The sequence below is a fragment of the Bos mutus genome, chromosome 6 (assembly GCF_027580195.1).
Source record: "Bos mutus isolate GX-2022 chromosome 6, NWIPB_WYAK_1.1, whole genome shotgun sequence".
NCBI lineage: Eukaryota > Metazoa > Chordata > Mammalia > Artiodactyla > Bovidae > Bos > Bos mutus.
Window position 1 is genome coordinate 101,721,339 of NC_091622.1, and position 18,052 is coordinate 101,739,390.

Here is an 18,052-nt window from a genome sequence, read left to right on the forward strand (position 1 = left end):
AAAGGATATTCTGGTGAAGCTGTGAAGTGAAGCATATATGTGTTTTATATTAACTTTTTGGCTGTGCTGGGTCTTCATTGCTGTGCGTGGGCTTTCTCTAGTTACAGTGCTTAGGCTTCTCACTGCGATGGCTTCTCTTGTTTCAGAGCATAGCCTCTAGGCACACGGGCTTCAGTAGTTGCCCCAAGGCATATGAACTTCTCTTGGACCAGTTATTGAACCTGTGTCCCTTGATTTGGCAGATGGATTGTTAACCACTGGACCACCAGGGAAGTCCAAAGCATATTTTAAATAATTATAAAAACTACTGCCAAAGTGCTGGACAATCATCTTCTCCAAAGTATTCCCCTTGGATCTCTATATATTTCCCAAATGATGGCTTGAACTATTCTGGGAGCACCCCTTTAGGATAATATATAATTGGTCTTAGACCAAAGGTCAAAAAAAATGGACAAGAAGAATAAGTTTATCAAGTGCCTGTTGTACAGAAGGTGTTACGTAAATGAGTCTGTTTTATGTTCTGCATAAGAAAAATCATTCTCATTCTTTAACATGCTTTGACCCCAATTATATAAATATTATTCTCTGGGCTTGATGCCAGGCAATTTGGAGATGCTTCCAAAAGTTGCCTCCATTCATCCATTCAGTACTTAATTCTTAAACACATGCTATGTGGCTGGTGCTTGGGGAAACAGTAGCCAACAAGATAAAGTCCTTGTCTTCATGTCTTGTAGCTAAATGCAGGTGGCATATAATACAAACTAGGTGATGTGATAGGGACAGGCTTGAGGAGGCATTTGGGGTGGTGGTGATGTTGATACTTCTGGGAGGCTCAGGAAAGTCTCTCAGAGAAGGTGGCATTTGATCTGGAACCTGAATGGTGAGAGGGAGGCAGATAATACTTGCCACCTTAAAAGAGGCTTGTTGGGCTGCAGGCTCTAAAGGCATTTGAAAACCAAGGAAACCAACCCTGAATTTTCACTGAAGGAATGATGCTGAAGCTCTAGTATACTTTGGCCGTGTGATGCAAAGAGCTGAGTCATTGGAAAAGACCCTGATGCTGGGTAAGATTGATGGCAGAAGGAGAAGGGGCCAGGAGAGGATGAGATTGCTGGATAGCATCACTGACTCAATGGATGTGAGTTGAGAAAACTCTGAAAGAGAGCGGAGGACAGAGGAGCCAGGTGTGCTGCAGTCCATGGAGTTGCAAAGAGTCGGACACGACTGAGCGACTGAGCAGCAACAATTCTTATTGGAAGTGACTCAGTTCAGTTTAGTCACTCAGTCGTGTCTGACTCTTTGCAACCGCCTGGACTGCAGCACACCAGGCTTCCCTGTCCATCACCAACTCCCAGAGCTTGCTCAAACTCATGTTCATCGAGTCGGTGATGCCATCCAGCCATCTCATCCTCTGTCATCCCCTTCTCCTGCTTTCAATCTTTGCTAGCATCAGGGTCTTTTTCAACGAGTCAGCTCTTCACATCAGGTGGCCAAAGTATTGGAGTTTCAGCTTCAACATCAGTCCTTCCAATGAACACTCAGGACTGATTTCCTTTAGGATTGATTGGTTGGATTTCCAAGGGACTCTCAAGAGTCTTCTCCAACACCACAGTTCAAAAGCATCAATTCTTTGGCTGTCAGCTTTCTTTATAGTCCAACTCTCACATTCATACATGACTACTGAAAAAACCGTAGCTTTGATTAGATGGTCCTTTGTCGGCAAAGTAATGTCTCTGCTTTTTAGTATGCTATCTAGGGTCTAGTGGAAGTGACTACTTTGAAATAATTATGTGCATATGGAAGACAAATATGGGAGGGTGTCTGTCCTTAAGGGTCTATTTAAGTCTTATTTTTAATCATACTGCTAATTTACTTGAGTAAGTGACCCCAGAGTTTGCCCACTCAGCCACCCTGCAGAGGCCTCTGAGGCCTTCCATAACCTATAACCTACCTCTTCACCTCCTCCTTTATGCTCCCCCAACACCCCAAACACACACACACACTTCCCACTCTGGCCACATTGACCTCTCTCCTGTTTCCTGTGCCCTGATCACCCTCCTGCATTTCTTGCACTGTGCCCCCTCCTTGGATGTCATCCCTTCACCAGTCCAGTCTTCCCTGACTAACCTGATATAGAAGAACAACGCATAGCCACTTTCTCTCTTATGCTTTTCTCCCCTCTGCAGGCTTGTTACACATTGAGAAAGAATGTACTTTGGTTACTTACCTGCCTCCCCTGGGCTCTGAGTGCACAAGACAGGGATTTCTGTCTGCTTAGAGTTGTATCCATAAAGTCCAGAGCAGGGCCTGGCACATAGTAAATACTCAGAATAAATATGGAAGGAGAAAACATTGCACATAAACTTGATTAAATACCTGTAAGCAATGTTTAATAGAATATCATTTTCAGTAATCATTCTTCTAGATTTTGTTTCCAGTTGTCTAGTATGTCATCTTGTACTAGTATCTTATTTATCATACTTAATGACTTAATCTTATTTATTAACTTCAATGGGCTTCCCTGGTGGCTCAGACGGTAAAGAATCTGCTTGCAGTGCAGACCTGGGTTTGATCCCTGGGTTGGGAAGATCCCCGGGAGAAGGGAATGGCTAGCCACTCCAGTATTCTTGCCTGGAGACTCCTATGGATGGAAGAACATATCTGGCTATGGTCCCCAGGGTCACAAAGAACTGGACATGATGGAGCTATTAACACACACAGACTTCAACTTTTCCTTCATTTATACCCTTGTGATTTTTCTCATGTCCTTGTTTGACTTCAGAAAGTCTTCACTTCATCCGTGGAGTTTAAATAATCTTTCACACCTCTATAATTTTTGCCTTATTAACCTTAAGGTCACATACTATGGTGAATCAGGTATCCAGTGACTTATCCCTCTGCCCTGGTAGCCCACCATCTCCCATAGACGGTCTCTCCTAAACTTGAATTCTGCCAATTACTGTCACCATTTGGAGAGTCTCCAGTTTTATGCTGTGTCACAGTGTCTTAGGGGCTCTGCTTTTTTATTTAAAAAAAATTAATGGTATGTGGAGCCCTCTAAATAACTTGTCACCTCCCATCACCTCCTGCACAAAGCATTTGCAGTCCTTATTTCTGCCCTTCACCAAAAAAGAAATCCAATCCTGATGTAATTTAAACATTTGGGAAATATGAGAATTGTGCAGGTTTACACGTTCTCACATGCTCATTAGTGGTTTTTGAAAAATACGTATCACTTCATTTGCCATTGTGGGCACGCCTAGTGCCAGGTTTGTGACTTATTAATCACAAGCAACTACTTTGAGCTTGCCTCCACTTGCTCTTTTCCAAATCAAAGGTATGGCCCGATCATAGGAAATGTTAAGCTAAGAAATCAGCGTATTGAGAGTTTGGGGTTCTGAATTAAGATGTTACAGCGTATTGGCAGTGGAAGCTTTGGGTAAGCCTAGTACAAGGGATAGTAAAAGAATAAAGGCTTGTCTGGTGTGTCTTCACACAGTAACCATCAGGCTCTGAGCTGCTGAAGCATGCCTGCTGGAACCTGCGTGCAGCTCTTTCAGCTTTGCAGAACAGCTGTCTGAAGAATGCATTTGTTTCAGAGGGGTTTGAGGATTGTTTGTAACCCTTCAGTAAGAAGTTCTCTTAACCGATCATGTAAAATGTGGTTAAACCTACATGGTAGTTCAAAGAGTCGCTTTACCTGAGCATTTGCTTTCTTTTGAACAGTGCCAGGCCTGGCCGTATGGTTCCCTATGCTTTGAAATAACTTTTTTTTTTCCCCCTTTGAGTTTGGAAATGAAATTCGTTATTTGACCAGTTTGAATAGTATGTAAACTAGTCCATCCTAAAGGAAATCAGTCCTGAATATTCATTGAAAGGACTGATGCTGAAGCTGAAACTCCCATACTTTGGCCACCTGATGCAAAGAACTGACTCATTTGAAAAGACCCTGATGCTGGGAAAGTTTGAAGGCAGGAGGAGAATAGTGTATTCATTTTACTCCAGCAGTATAGTTCTTACTTTCTTTTAAACCAGAGTCTTTCTCTCAGTGGCTTCTGGCACTTAGTTTTCATGCACTCAGTTAGGTTTTTTAACCACTGTCTTCTGTTGGCCAGAGCTAGGAGATGGTATCCAATGAAATGGCTTTTGCATGCCAGCTCCAGCATATAACCAACTTCATGATTTTAGGCAAGTTAGGTGGCTATTCTGAGCTGTTTCCTCATCCCTTAGGATGTGAGGGGGTGATCAGAGCCAGCACATGGGGTTGTGCATAAAATCACTGCAAGTTCAGACCACAGAAACAGCACAGCGATGTTGTACTGTTACTTAATCAGCAAAAGGATGCTGTTCATTCAGCCAGTTTCTTAGGCTGCCTGCCAAATTCTAGATAAAATATGAAGGCGAAAATCATATTTTCACCTTCATATTTTCTGACTTGATCCTACCTCAGAAAAGCTTACAGTTCAGTATGGCCCTTGGGTCTCACGTTTCTTAACTTAGGTTTTATTGGTATGAAGGAGACTAGATCTAAGAGGTTTGCTTCTCTTTTAGTTGGTGCAAAGATGCTCACCCAAATGTGCTGTAATTTGTCATCTTGACATTCAAAGACCAGTCTATTGCATATATCAATACAGTATGTGAAGCATAGTATAGTAATATATCTTATATGAAGATCCTAAAACATAACTAGTATGGTAATTTAGTGATATGCATGGCCTCAAATTCAGATATTTGTGGCACAAGTAGGGGAGTTTAGCAACTCATCCCTTTAAACATAACACCTTTACCTGTCTTCAAGTTACATTTTTTCCCAACTGTATAGATTCTTTTTTTAAAAAATTATAATGGCATTGATGTTTAATTTTCTATATTAACAAAACTTAGTCATGTTTTTTAAGTAACCTTTTTTCTTTTTAGAGATACAATATATGTTTGATATCTGAAACTTGACAAAATATCTCTTTCCCCAATACTGATTTATATTGAGCTACCCATCACTAATGATAGACTAAACCTTGGTTTCTGGAAGATTCTGTGGCTACCGCTGGCTGAGTTGCAAGACATAATACACTGTGTCTGCTGACTCTTGTGTCAAATAAATGATGCCCATGAATTTCGATTAAGTGAAATGTTGGATTGGCCATTAAGTTTATTCATGCTTTCCTGTAAGACGGCATGGACAACCCAAAGGAACTTTTGGCTAACCTAATACCACGTGTAAATCCTTAGTACATCCTACATAAGTGTTTGGTTCTGTTTGACCTTATTGGTTTCTTCTCTCTGTCTCTCTTTTTCTTTTTGAGTTAATGCTTCTTTGGAGATATCTTTAGCAGTCTCTTTTACAGGTCACTATCAGTCAGCCCTTTCGGTCGTGAATAACCTGCAGGCTTGTTTTGTTACCATCTGCCTACCTAATGCTCTGAAGAGGAGAAGGATCTACGAGCATTTTTACAGTCCCTTTTTATCCCCTCAGCAAGTAGAGTAAAAGTCAGGACAAGTACCTTCTGAGTTACTGAACATACAGTATCTTATATACTTTCTGACTTGAGAGTATATATGCACAGAAGCTCGGCATTCAGTAGCTAAGCAAACGAAGTTTTTAGTCTTCTGCTTGCAACAGGAAGTGTGGTTGGATTACATGATCATTGATGTTTCAGGAAATTAAGGCAAATCAGCTTTATACAAAACAAACCCAATGACTGGGAAACAAAGAGGTCCATTTACTGTGGTTTTGTTGTTGCTGGTTTATACTGAATATACTTTGCCAGGTTTTTTTTTTTTCTCCCTAGTTATATTATATCTAACATTTCTTCCAAAGATATATCTTTTTTTTTAATTTATTTTTTTTTATTGAAGGATAATTGCTTTACACAAAGATATATCTTTTATCTTCTGCTTGTGTGTATCCCAGCCAGGCTGTTTTTAAAGCAATAAACCTGTTGAGTGACTTTTTCTTGTACATCATTATGATTGCTGCTGCCAAGTTCTGCATCTGAAGGCTGTGTCTTCTATCCTTGCTAAAATAGGAATTTAGCTTCTACTTGGTAAATATTGGGCTTCCCAGGTGGCAGGAGATGCGGAAGACTTGGGTTCAATCCCTGGGTTGGGAAGATCCCCTGGAGGAGGAAATGGCAACCCACTTCAGTATTCTTGCCTGGAGAAACCCATGGACTCTGGAGGTCCAGGGTGGGCTATAGTCTGAAGGATTGCAAAGAGTCAGACACGGATGAACATACATAGAAAAATATCGAGCAAGGTCTACATTTACAAGTGGCTAACAGTTTTCATTTTTTGTGAAGAAACTTATCACAAGATGTTTTTTAGTGCATTTGTTGGTGAAAATAAGTCCTTGGCAGAATTACGACATTGCACACAGGCGGTCATTTTGAAAGAGCCAAGTTTTATCCTTTACTTTCATTAGAAAATAAAGTGATTTTTTTTTTTTTACCATAGAGTCCCCAAAAAATAATGCCTGCTTACTTCAGTGGCAGGTTAGCAACTGAACAATGAGTTTGCAATAAAAATTGTTTTTTAAGAATATCGAAGAGGTATTTTTAGAAGTACTGAAGGATTGTAACTTCTGTATAATTTGCTTTTTGGAACATCACTAATACTCCCTCTTTTTTCCCGTAGTTTCACTTACAGCATTTCCTCAAATAGTCATGCTTGTAAATTTGGGGGAAGTGGGAGGGAACAATTACTGATTTATTCCTTTGATGTTGGCTATCTCCATGGAAGAAGGTAAAGAAGAGGACAGGTAGGGAAGGGGCTAAGATCGGAGTAAACATGTACAGATTGGAAAATGTTTGCTTTTGATATTTAGGTTCATCATAAACCTGAATGCCTAGAGATAAGTCTTAATATAACTTTGAAGACATGAACTGAGTTTCTTTCATATTTCTATCTGAATGATAGCAGTAAGGTTAATCATTTTTTAGACAACAGTACTATCTGCATTACTACTGCTTTGTCCACTGATTAGTGTTCAAGCAGACAGAAGAAGAGGTTTGTGTGTGTGTGAAAAAGTTCAATGTTAATGTCTTTTGGACAAAGATGTAACGTAATTGGTGACAGTTGCCTCAATAAGCTTCATACATCTTATCCTATATTTATTAAATTAATATAGTTACTTTTAAATTAATAACATTTTATTTAATAATTTAATAATAAGTATTATTAAATAAGTATTAAAATAATCACAGAATTATTAAATTAATAATGGTGCTTTTGAAGTGTCGGGCACTGTTTTCGTTGTTGTTTTCTTGTGTGGACGTGGAACTTAAGTCTCAGGGCTGGCAACAAACCCCTTGTAGAACTTGTAGTTCTGCTTTTAATGCTCCGAATGTGTCAAACAGTCAGCTTTGAAATGATAAGGAGCTTGGACTGAACAGGTTTCTGTGTTTAAATTGTAAAACTTAACATTTCCAGGAAAATGAAGCATTTGGTGAATAAAGAAAAGTTATGCCTGTCCCACCCCCTCTTGTTTCATTAAGCACTTTTTCCTGTTTATATGTGAAAAAAGGTTTTTGGACATTATTTTAAATTCTGCAATGTCTCTGCCCCTGCCTGTTCCAGCATGCTCAAAGATGACCTTCAGCTCAGTGACAGTGAGGACAGTGACAGCGATCAAGTAAGTTCTGTACACCCCATAATACCAAGACTCCTTTAATCCTCAGTATTTCTGAGCCACTTACCCTGTTTTTTTGTTCTTTTCCTGGTCCTTCTTCCCCTTACTGTGAATGTCTAGACCTCAGAGAAGCCTCCTTTCGCACCTGCACCTCCAAGGTACTGTGTTCTGGTCTCTCCCCATCTATACAGAATGTTTGCTTTTTCTACCAAATGGGGAAATTAGTCTTATTTAGTACTTTCATGGCGTCTTCATGGGAGGAGATGGAAGATCACAGGTAAAAGAAAGGACCTGTTTAATATTGCGGAAGCTTAAGTCAGCCCTCGAGAGGTTGTTTATAAAACAGAAAGAGTCCCTGTGTCCACCTGAATCTTTAGCTGGCTTTGTATGTTTAAAATTTGAGCCTTTAAAATAAGCTTCAATCACTTCCATCAGTATTATGTAACCAGCATTTGAGAAGTCATATTGAAGAGCCCAGTGTTTTTATGAAAGAGACAGGTTTACTATGTCTTCAAAACTAAAGCCAAATTATTTCTAGAAGTTGTTTTCCATAGTCCCTGTCTTCGCAGTTGTGTCGATTTTCCAATTGTTTTAGGTGCTTTTTAAAAATGAACTGCAATACATTTTAGTGTGACAGAAAATGGCACCCTTTTCACTTTGTAAACAACCGTATTTTAGAAAATGTAATGCTTTCATTGCTGAAAATGGAAATTTTCTGAACTACCTTTATTTACCATATCCTCTGATACTGAATTTAATGATTTAATATGCCAGTACCTGACCTCCAGGGACAGAGAGTTCAATTACCCCGTAGCTGTTTTAGTCCCTTGAGAGGTGGTCATCCATTTTGAGACAAGCTCACTGCTGAAAACCTCTCATCCAGCTGAGTTTCCTGTTAATGAGGGGGAAGGTCACTTAATTATGTGAGATCTTAAGGATTTGTTCAGTCATTTCTCATGACTTCTAACAACTTAGAAAATATGACAAAGTAACCTAACTTTGTCATAGGAGTGGATGAGGGGGAAGAAAGAGAGAGAGAGAAAAAAAAATCCCTGCAAAGTGGAGGATACATCAGAGGCAGGAATAATATTGAAAGTGTATCTGTTTCTGACTCTCACTGGCTTAAGCTCGTTAGCTATTACAAATTTGAAATGAGAAAATTCTGGTTTTATATAGTGTTGTTTAAAAATCGCCTCAACTAGTGATTTTATTACTGTCTAATAATTTTTCGTTATTCTAATATAGTTATTTAATGTATTGGTTATTTTGAAAATGTTCTGGGTAGATTTGGAGGCTTTCACAGTTGTAGTTATTAACTGCTTTGGCTAATTCCATCCGGGGCAAGGCTTTAAGATATGTGTTGCTATTCTTTGTCCAGCAGTATGTATGATCACTGTGTTTTCTCAGAGCCCTAGGGTTTTTGCCCTGTTCTGAAAACTTAACAGTTGTTATTCTCTCTGATACTCAGCTGATATTTGGGGATGATGTCTCATAAAGAAAGTCCATTTTATCATCTCCCAAGAAGTGTGAGTGGATTATCACTTTCCAAAGGAACCCCATTTGTATTCAGCAGCCTCTGGCTACTCTGCAGTTGGTTCTCATATCAAGCATGCAGGGACACTTGAATGGATTGGCTGTTCTTTTATAAGTCAACTTCTTTGGGTTTTATATTGCAGGCCTCAGCAAACTTAAAAGGTCAGAAAGTCATGGTTTTAGGCTTTGTAGGCCGTAAAGCCTGTGCTGCAACTCTTCAGCTCTGCTTTTGTAGTACAGAAAGGATGCAGAAAATAAAGGGGTGTGGCTGTATTCCAATAAAACTTTATTTAGAAAAGCAGGCAGCCAGCTCAGGCTATGGTTTGTCAACGCCTGATCTGGAGCAGCTGGCATCTTGCAGTTTACATAGCTCGCAGTGTTCTTCAGAAAAATCCCCCAGGCTTTTGTTAGGCAATTATCTGGTGAACTGTTTCAAGGGTTTTCACTGATTTTTGAGCCACCATGGATAGGCCTTGCTCTCAACTGGATATCATGGTCATGCGCTGTAGTGCTACAAGGTAATCTTTTTTTTTTTTTTCAACTTTTTACTTTGTATTGGGGTATAGCTGATTAACAGTTGTGATAATTTCAGGCAGACAGCAGAGGGACTCAGCCATACACGTATGTGTATCCATTCTCCCCTACACTCTGCTCCCATCCAGGCTGCTACATAACATTGAGCAGATTTCCATGTGCTACACTGTAGGTCTTTGTTGGTTACCCTTTTTTTTTTTTTTTTTGGATAGAGCATTAGTTTTTGCTAAGGCTTCCGTGATAGCACACTCTGGGTCAGGAAGATCCACTGGAGAAAGGATAGGCTACCCACTCCAGTATTCTTGGGTTCCCTTGTGACTCAGCTGGTAAAGAATCTGCTGGCAGTGCGGGAGACCTGGGTTTGATCCCTGGGTTGGGAAGATCCCCTGGAGAAGGGAAAGGCTATCCACTCCACTATTCTGGCCTGGAAAATTCCGTGGAGTGTATGGTCCATGTGGTTGTAAAGAGTCCGACAGGTCTGAGTGAGTTTCGCTTAGTTTTTATTTTTATATATATATATATATATATATTTTTTTTTTTAACTTTAACAAATTTTTTTAAACTTTTTATGTTATATTGGGATATAGCCAATAAATGTTGTGATAATTTCAGGTGGGCAGCAAAGGGACCCAGCCACACATATACATGTATCCATTCTCCCCCAGACTCCTCTGCCACCCAGGCTGCCACATAACATGGAGCATTGTTCCGTGCACTACACAAGAGGAGGACCTGCAAGGTTCTCTTGTTCTTTCGAGTAGCAGAAGAGCGGGCAAAAAGCGGAGTGAGTAAAGAGGGAAGGAATCCGCCTCGCCTGGGTCTCTGATTGCCTCTGTCGCTTCCCCGCAGCGCTCCACCGGCGCTGCCAGCAGCCGCGGCCTCAGCACATTCCAGCAGCGCCGAATCGGAGAGCACCAGCGACTCCGACAGCTCCTCGGACTCGGAGAGCGAGAGCAGCTCCAGTGACAGCGAGGAGAACGAACCCCGAGAAGCCCCGGCTCCCGAGGTACCGGGGGCGCCGTCGACCTCGGGGCTGGAAGCCCGGGTGCCGCCCCGTGCCGCCCCGTCCAGTCCCGTCCCGGGGGCGGCGCTTTCCTGCCTCGCTTTCCTGTTTGTGTTTACTTGCTCACGGGGCATCTGGTGGTGGAGCTTGGGGGGGGGGCGAGGTCTTCTCCCTCCTGTTGAAAAGGATAGGTCCTTCCCTGTGGCTGCCAGAGCCCTTCTGAAAAGCAACTCATTGAGAACGTGTACACCCCCTTTTCTTTTCCCTTCTTTTGAGAACCGAAGACTCTGTTTTCAGTAGGCAGCTATTTTCATATTAATGAGAAAGCGTTCTGAAATTTCAGGAATGCATGAATTCAGTCAAAAGGAGGCAGCCTGTTTTAGCAAAGGGCAGGAACAGTGAACTAGAAAGAAGCCCTCAGAGGTTCTATTTTTGAATCACTAAAAGCCTGTGCATTAAATGGATGGCAAAGTAGTTTTGCCAGAGCCATCTTTCTTGGTCCCTCTGCCCCAAGTTGCTTATCCGCCACCCTCCAGAGGTATTGTAAAGATAAACAGAGGAGACTGAAAGTCTCAGGCACTAAGTCTATCTGGAGGATATATGCTGTTTACTGGATTGCTGAGTACAAGAAGTGTAGTAACAATGAACAGAGTTGCCCGGTCTCTTCTAAACTTAGTGGAGCGACCCACTTGTATAGAGAAAAGTGTTCTGTGTATTTCAGGTAGGAATCCCAGGAAATGAGACTTTCTGATTAAAAAAGTGTTGACGTTTTCAGTATTTGTCTCTGCTGTTAAGAAAACAAGGCCACTGCGTTAGTGCATTAGCCAGACACGTCAGGAGATGGTGTCCTGACTGAAGAGCACAGTGTCTGAGGGCAAGGGAGGATGAGGACGGGGCTGAGTGTCATCTTGTTAGATGAGAGTTCATGTCTGGCATAGCGGTCAGTGCTCAGTAAATAGTTTTGGAGTGAATAAACATAGATGGGCATTAGTTGCACTTGAAGTGCCTTTCAGATTTTAGAAGCTGCTCTCTGTATTTCTGGGGGCTGATCTCTCGTGAGACACTAGTTGCTATTGAAGTAATTTTGCTGTGCCCCAGGGGGAAAAATACTGAATATTCTCTACAGAGAAACTATGTGCTTGTTCATAAGGTCTTTGCTTTAGGTCTCACCTTATTCATGAAGGAAAATCTGCATGCTTGTTTGGTTACTGTGATAAGCAAGAGAATCCAATTAAATCATAAAATTTGATTCAAATAAAATGGAAATGGCACAGATTTGGCTGAATAATTGAAACTCGGAAGAAAAAATTAATCTGGCATTTGTATTAATGAAACATTGGATTGGCCTAAAAGTTTGGTTGGGTTTTTCTGTAGCATCTGATGGAAAAATCTGAACAAACTTTCCGGCCAACCCATTGGTTGTATCTTGCTGCTCAAGAGGTTATTAAATAGAATAGATTCAGAGACTCTTTGCTGGAAAATGATGTTCCCATTCTACTTTACTTTTTAAAAGTCGCTTTCCTACATAGGCTCATATTTTACATTTCTGTTACTATGCAAACTTAGACTTCAGTATGGTCTGTTGGTTACATACCAAGGCTTGGCTTCCTCAGACCTGTTTTTGTCTTTGTCTAGGTTTGAAACCTTTAATTTTCCCCAAAGTTATTTAACAACCTTTCTTTCCTTTTAAAATAAGTACCTGCATTATGGTAAAACTGAGTTAGTCGAGCACTACATGAATTCCATAATAGCCCGTAGTTACTAGTTTTAACTTTTTCACTCTATGTTTTATTTTTAATGCTGAGAAGTTCGCTTCTTAAAAGTCTCCGTTTAAAATTCATTTGACCGAGTAGTCCAGTGATCTTATGAGATAGGAAATGTTATATGTGTGCCAACAGGCTGGTGGTGAACTTGGGGGAAAGCCACTGTGAGTCTCAGCTTTATAGTGAGTCAGCATGTAAACCTCAGCTTTTTAGACTATATGGGACGCATCGACCTTTTACTGCTTAAGTAAAGTTCAGAGAAAAATGACTTCTATTCTCAGTTATTCAAGCATCTGCTTAGTTTTCTAATCTAATTCTTTCTAATCCAATGCTTTGGTAGTAAACTACCATGGTTGATTATCTGCTAAGCTCTTGATACTTTCTTCATAAATTATGTGATATGACCATGAACCCTGGAAGGTTGGGAGTTTTCTTTTCACCTGTAAGGAAGTATTAACACTAAGATTGAAACCCATAGCCATTTAACTAGGAAGCCTTTTATTCTTACAGCACCATGCCACTTCTCTCTATTTTTTATTTTTTCCTTCTAAGTCTTGGAGTTGTACTCCCTCACCACAGCTTTGTTGTTTTACAGAAACCGTGGATGTATGTTGCGCATAGCTCAGAGCTTTTCTTTCAGAATAAATGGAATTTGCATCCTGAGAAGTGAGAAGTGAAGAGACATACAGTCAGACGTTTATCAAAAGGCTCATATGTTTCTGCACCTCCTCTGTGCAGTGTTGGGGTTGGTCCAGCCCTGGGAGATTGGGGTGGGGCATGAGGAAAGGCTGAGGAAAAGCAAAAGTCCAAACCTTGATCCTGGCTAGTTTTCGTCAGTCCCGTATGTAAAACTTTCCCCCGTCTCAGCACTCAAATAATACCTAGCCTTAAAGGAATTTTGTCCATTTTATGTGGTCATAGTAAGCATACAAAAGGATCACTCCTACCCTTTCCCCTTGTCTGCACATACTCAGTTCTGCCCTGCAGTTGGGCCATAGGCCTCCCTTCTGGCCATTTTTAGGACCACAGTGGAAGAAAATGTGTTTTATTTCTGTATCCAGGACATTCCTTTAGGGACTACTAAATGTATCTTAAAGTGCCCTGTTTGGGGTTGGGGGAGGGGAGCAGATGTTATTTATACCAGGAATGACCTCCCCTTTTGGTTCATGCATAAGCACTCCTCTAGAAAGCAAGAGGGTCCGTGGCTGTGGTGGGGCTGTGGGCATAGCCCTGATGAGGGGGCCCTGTACCTTTTCTGATCTGGCTCCTTCCCAGTGGGTTAGAACTACCACCCCCTCAAGTCTTTGCAAGAAACAGTGTCTGACAAGTAGACGTTGGGTGTGAATCTTTTCTCTACCCTAAACAGCCATCCCGTCTTCTTAGAGTATTCAGTGCAGTTTTAAATCATGTGGGACTTTGTTAGGGTAGCTCTTCCCTCCCTCCTTGCTCTGAAATTCAAATAAGAGCGTGGGGGATAGAGTTGGTATAAGTGGAGGGAGATACAAAGAAGATACATTGTCTTACGCAGGAAAACAACAACAAAATTCTGTAGCCCTCTTTCCTTAGAGTTCCTCTAAGTTCTGTTTTACTACCATTATACTAAGGCCAAACTAGCTACTTGACCAGTTTATTCCCTAAAATTTTTTCCTGGTCCCAAACCCTTTACATTATATCTACATATCTTAGACATATTACATTTGAATTTTTTTTTTAATGAGTTGAATCATTTGGGATATCCCACTTGGGAAAATCATTAGCAGCAGTCTTATAAAATATCATCCACTTACTGGAGTGATTGCCTTATCCATAATGTAATCAGTTAAATTGAGATATCTTTCAATTAACTTCCCGGAGTGTTATGGAAATAATTTAGTCATACAAACCACCTGTCAGAATGGATCTTAAGAAAAACATGCAGCATGCCAGTGCTACACTGCCCTTTGAAAAAGAAAGTAATCACTAGTTACCCTGTTCACACATGAATATTTTCCCAAATAACATAAAATATATAGGTACAGTAATATACCAACATCCATGGAATTCTCCAGGCAAGAATACTGGAGTGGGTTGCCATTCCCTTCTCTAGGGGCTCTTCCCAACCCAGGGATCGAACCCAGGTCTCCCACATTGCAGGCCGATTCTTTGCCATTCGAGCTACCCAGGAAGCCCCAAGATACCACTAGAAGTGCCGAAATAAATATCTCACGTACCCCAACCACTGTGTGCAAGACATAAAAGTAGAATTTGGAGATAAAGACGTCCTTATCATTCCTTTCATGAGATCTAATAGCCCAGTTGGGGAGAGAGAGAATGTGATGCACCAGTAGTCAGCAGCAAAGATTTCAGCACGATATCTGCTGTTAGGAAAACAGGAGAAGCCCGGGACTTTTGTATATTCTCCTAGTGAGTCACACAGATAATCAGTATAATCTCACTGCTCTCAGTTGTGTGCTCTGGGGCCTCCCTGTGTTTCTTAGAAAAACAGGTGCTCATTCAGACCAGACTACCTGTAACAAGAGGCCTCGTGTTTGATTTTTAAAGAATTCAAAGGGGGAACTCATGGTTGACTAATGTGAACTCACTTAGTTCTTTTTACCCAGAAGTAAAATCTGAAATTCAGAAGACAGTGTATCTGTGATAAACTGTCATGTATTAGTGTTTTTAAGTACATTGAGAAATGAAATCAAGTCTTGAAAAAAGTCATTTTCAATTGATGAGTATGTCAAAAAAAAAAAACAAAAAAAGGGATAAACCATGAAACCCATCCATAACCACTAAGACCTTTTTCTGAAAATCCTTGATAAAAGGATTCTTTTTGCTCTTCATTCTTTCCTATCATTTCCTGATAGGATAGTTCACAAGTCAGAATGAAAATTCTGTTTAAATTATACTGTAATTAGCAGTGAAACAAAATCTTTATTACACAGATTTCTCAGCAGTTGACAGTGGTCAGCACTGGTCAGTATCTAATGGTCTATTATTAGTCAGTGTCTGCTACAGCTGGAATTCCTGCAGCATGAACAATGGGAAGATTGTTTTAAGAGTTAATTGTTATAGGATTTAATCTGCAATTAGAGGGGGATCAAAAGGGCCTGAATTCTTAGGTTTGGAGTGACTGCATCTCCCCGGGACAGTCCTGTAGCAGTGGGTGACTAACCCAGAGGAGCAGTATCGTTACCGCTCAGCTAACCCTGTCTTCTTTTTCCTTGTTTGTAGCCCGAGCCTCCGACAACCAACAAATGGCAGCTGGACAACTGGCTGACCAAAGTCAGCCAGCCCGCGGTGCCCACCGAGGCCCCGGGTAGCACGGAGCCCCCGGCCCGACCCCCGGACACTAAGGGCAAGGGCGGCGACAGCGCCACCGCGGGTCACGAGCGCCCAGAGTCCAAAGAGCCTCCCCCCAAAGGCTCCAGCAAAGCCCCCCGGGTCCCATCCGAAGGCCCCCACGCGGGCAAGAGGAGCTGTCAGAAGTCCCCTGCCCAGCAGGAGCCCCCCCAGCGGCAAACCGTGGGAAGCAAACAGCCGAAAAAGCCCATCAAGGCTTCCGCCCCCGGGCACGCGGATGCGCCTGCAGATGCGCGTGCCTGCCTGCAGGTGGAGAGCGAGCCCGGACTTCCTCCCCCGGCCTCCAGGGACCAGCCCTCCAAAGACAAGCCCAAGGTGAAGACGAAAGGGCGGCCCCGCGCCGCAGACAGCCGGGAGCCCAAGCCGGCGGTGCCCACCCCCAGCGACCGGAAGAAGCACCGCAGCGGCCCCCCGAAGGCGCCCCCGAAGGACGCGGCGGCAGAGGACCGGAGCCCCGAACACTTTGCGCTCGTTCCCCTGACCCAGAGCCAGGGCCCTGTCCGCGGTGGCAGCGGTGGCGCCGGCGCCAGGACTAGTGGCTGCAGGCTGGCTGTGGTGGTCCAGGAGGACCGCCGCAAAGACAAACCCCCGGTGCCTTCGAGAGACACCAAGCTGCTCTCCCCGCTCAGGGACGCTCCGCCGCCACAAAGCTTGGTGGTGAAGATCACACTCGACCTCCTGTCTCGGATACCCCAGCCCCCAGGGAAGGGCAGCCGCCCCAAGAAACCAGAAGACAAACAGCCACCAGCAGGGAAGAAGCCAGATCCCGAGAAGAGAAGCTCAGAAAACGCCAGCAAGTTAGCCAAAAAGAGAAAGGTGAGTGTGCGAGACTAACCTTCCCCTCCAGCCTGGAGCGTGCCTGCTGCACACCAGGGGCTGTTTGGTGCTCCATTGTCCTAGAGGATTATGTTCACATAACCCTGAACTGTCTTAGAAGAGGCTGGAAATCTTTGGATTCCATGTTGCTTTTGTGACTAGTAGCAGTTAGTCTTTCATGTAGATAAGTGCTAATAAATGCCAGATTACTTCAGCTGAAATAAAGATGAGGCAGTCATTGAGAAGGACATACTGCTTTAGAATAATATAGCATTAAGGGTATGTGTTTTATCTATTTGGGTAACATTGGTGTTTACCACCTGTCCCACTAGGTTTTCTCTTTTATTATTTTTATGTATGTTTTTTGGCTGTGCTGGGTCTTTGTTGCCACGTGGGTTTTGCTCTAGTTATGGAGAGCGAGCGTCTATTCTGTAGTTGTGGTGTGGGGGCTTCTCACTGTCGTGGCTTCTCTTATTGCAGAACATGAGCAGTAGGTGCACTGGCTCAGCAGTTGCAGGCCCCAGGCTCTGAAGCACTGGCTCTGTAGTTGCAGGCCCCAGGCTCTTGGCTCAGCAGTTGTGACGCATGGGCTTAGCTGCTCCATGACCTGTGGAATCTTCCCAGAGCAGGGATCAAACCTGTGTTCCTTGGCATTGACAGGCTGCTGCTTATCCTCTGTACTACCAGGGAGGTGCTGGCCCATTAGGTTTTCCTCTAGAAATTAAAACCTTATATGGAATGAAATGTTAATTCTGATTTACTGACAGAAGTGATATACACTAAATGTTACTCCTGTGGTTTGATCTTTTTAATACTGATATTATGTCCATATTTTAACTCATGGTAACACACCTCGTTAATTTGAAACCACCATATTTAAGAATTTATGACCTCTGTGAATGACTTTTAATAATAAGCAGGGCATTGTGGGAAAAAGTTTTAGAGCTATTACAGAGATGGTTAGGGCATCTTTTTGAGCAATATAGGCTCTTATGGTGCATTGTGAAGTAGTCTGTCATTTAGCATAGTGTTTGGTATTTTGAACAGTGTCCTTTCAACTTTTATTCTGAATTACTAAGCTCTCGATGTATTTTTTTCACTGCTTCTGGGTGAAGAGAGATTAGTGAATTCCCCCCCTGCCCCAGTGACATTCCCAAACCAACCTATCCAAGATTCAAAATGAAAGACACAAGAAAGGCCAACTCTTTCCTGCCGAGAAGGAATAAAAAGTTTAACACTCCTGCAGATACATAAAAAACTTCTCAGTTACGGAAGTTGAGCTAAGAATAACAAGGACAGAAAGATCATGAAGCCTGCTGTCATGTCTGATTTGACTGATTACTCCATGAGGTTAAAAATATAACATGACTTTACCAAACAGTAAAGGGGACGGTTTCTCCAGCACCTTGTCCAGTGAGCCGCGAGGGTGTG

At 42.3% G+C, this 18,052-nt stretch overlaps 1 protein-coding gene across 9 annotated transcripts in view; it reads left to right on the plus strand.

Moving 5' to 3' along the window:
- Positions 1 to 18,052, plus strand: part of AFF1 (ALF transcription elongation factor 1) — a 196,998-nt gene that overhangs the window by 153,174 nt on the left and 25,772 nt on the right. For all 9 annotated transcript variants that reach the window (XM_070372662.1, XM_070372658.1, XM_070372661.1 and 6 more), the window contains 4 exons: positions 7,576 to 7,630; positions 7,748 to 7,785; positions 10,544 to 10,700; positions 15,677 to 16,621. In XM_070372662.1, coding sequence (XP_070228763.1) covers positions 7,576 to 7,630; positions 7,748 to 7,785; positions 10,544 to 10,700; positions 15,677 to 16,621 — 1,195 coding nt within the window. The remainder of the gene's footprint in view (positions 1 to 7,575; positions 7,631 to 7,747; positions 7,786 to 10,543; positions 10,701 to 15,676; positions 16,622 to 18,052) is intronic.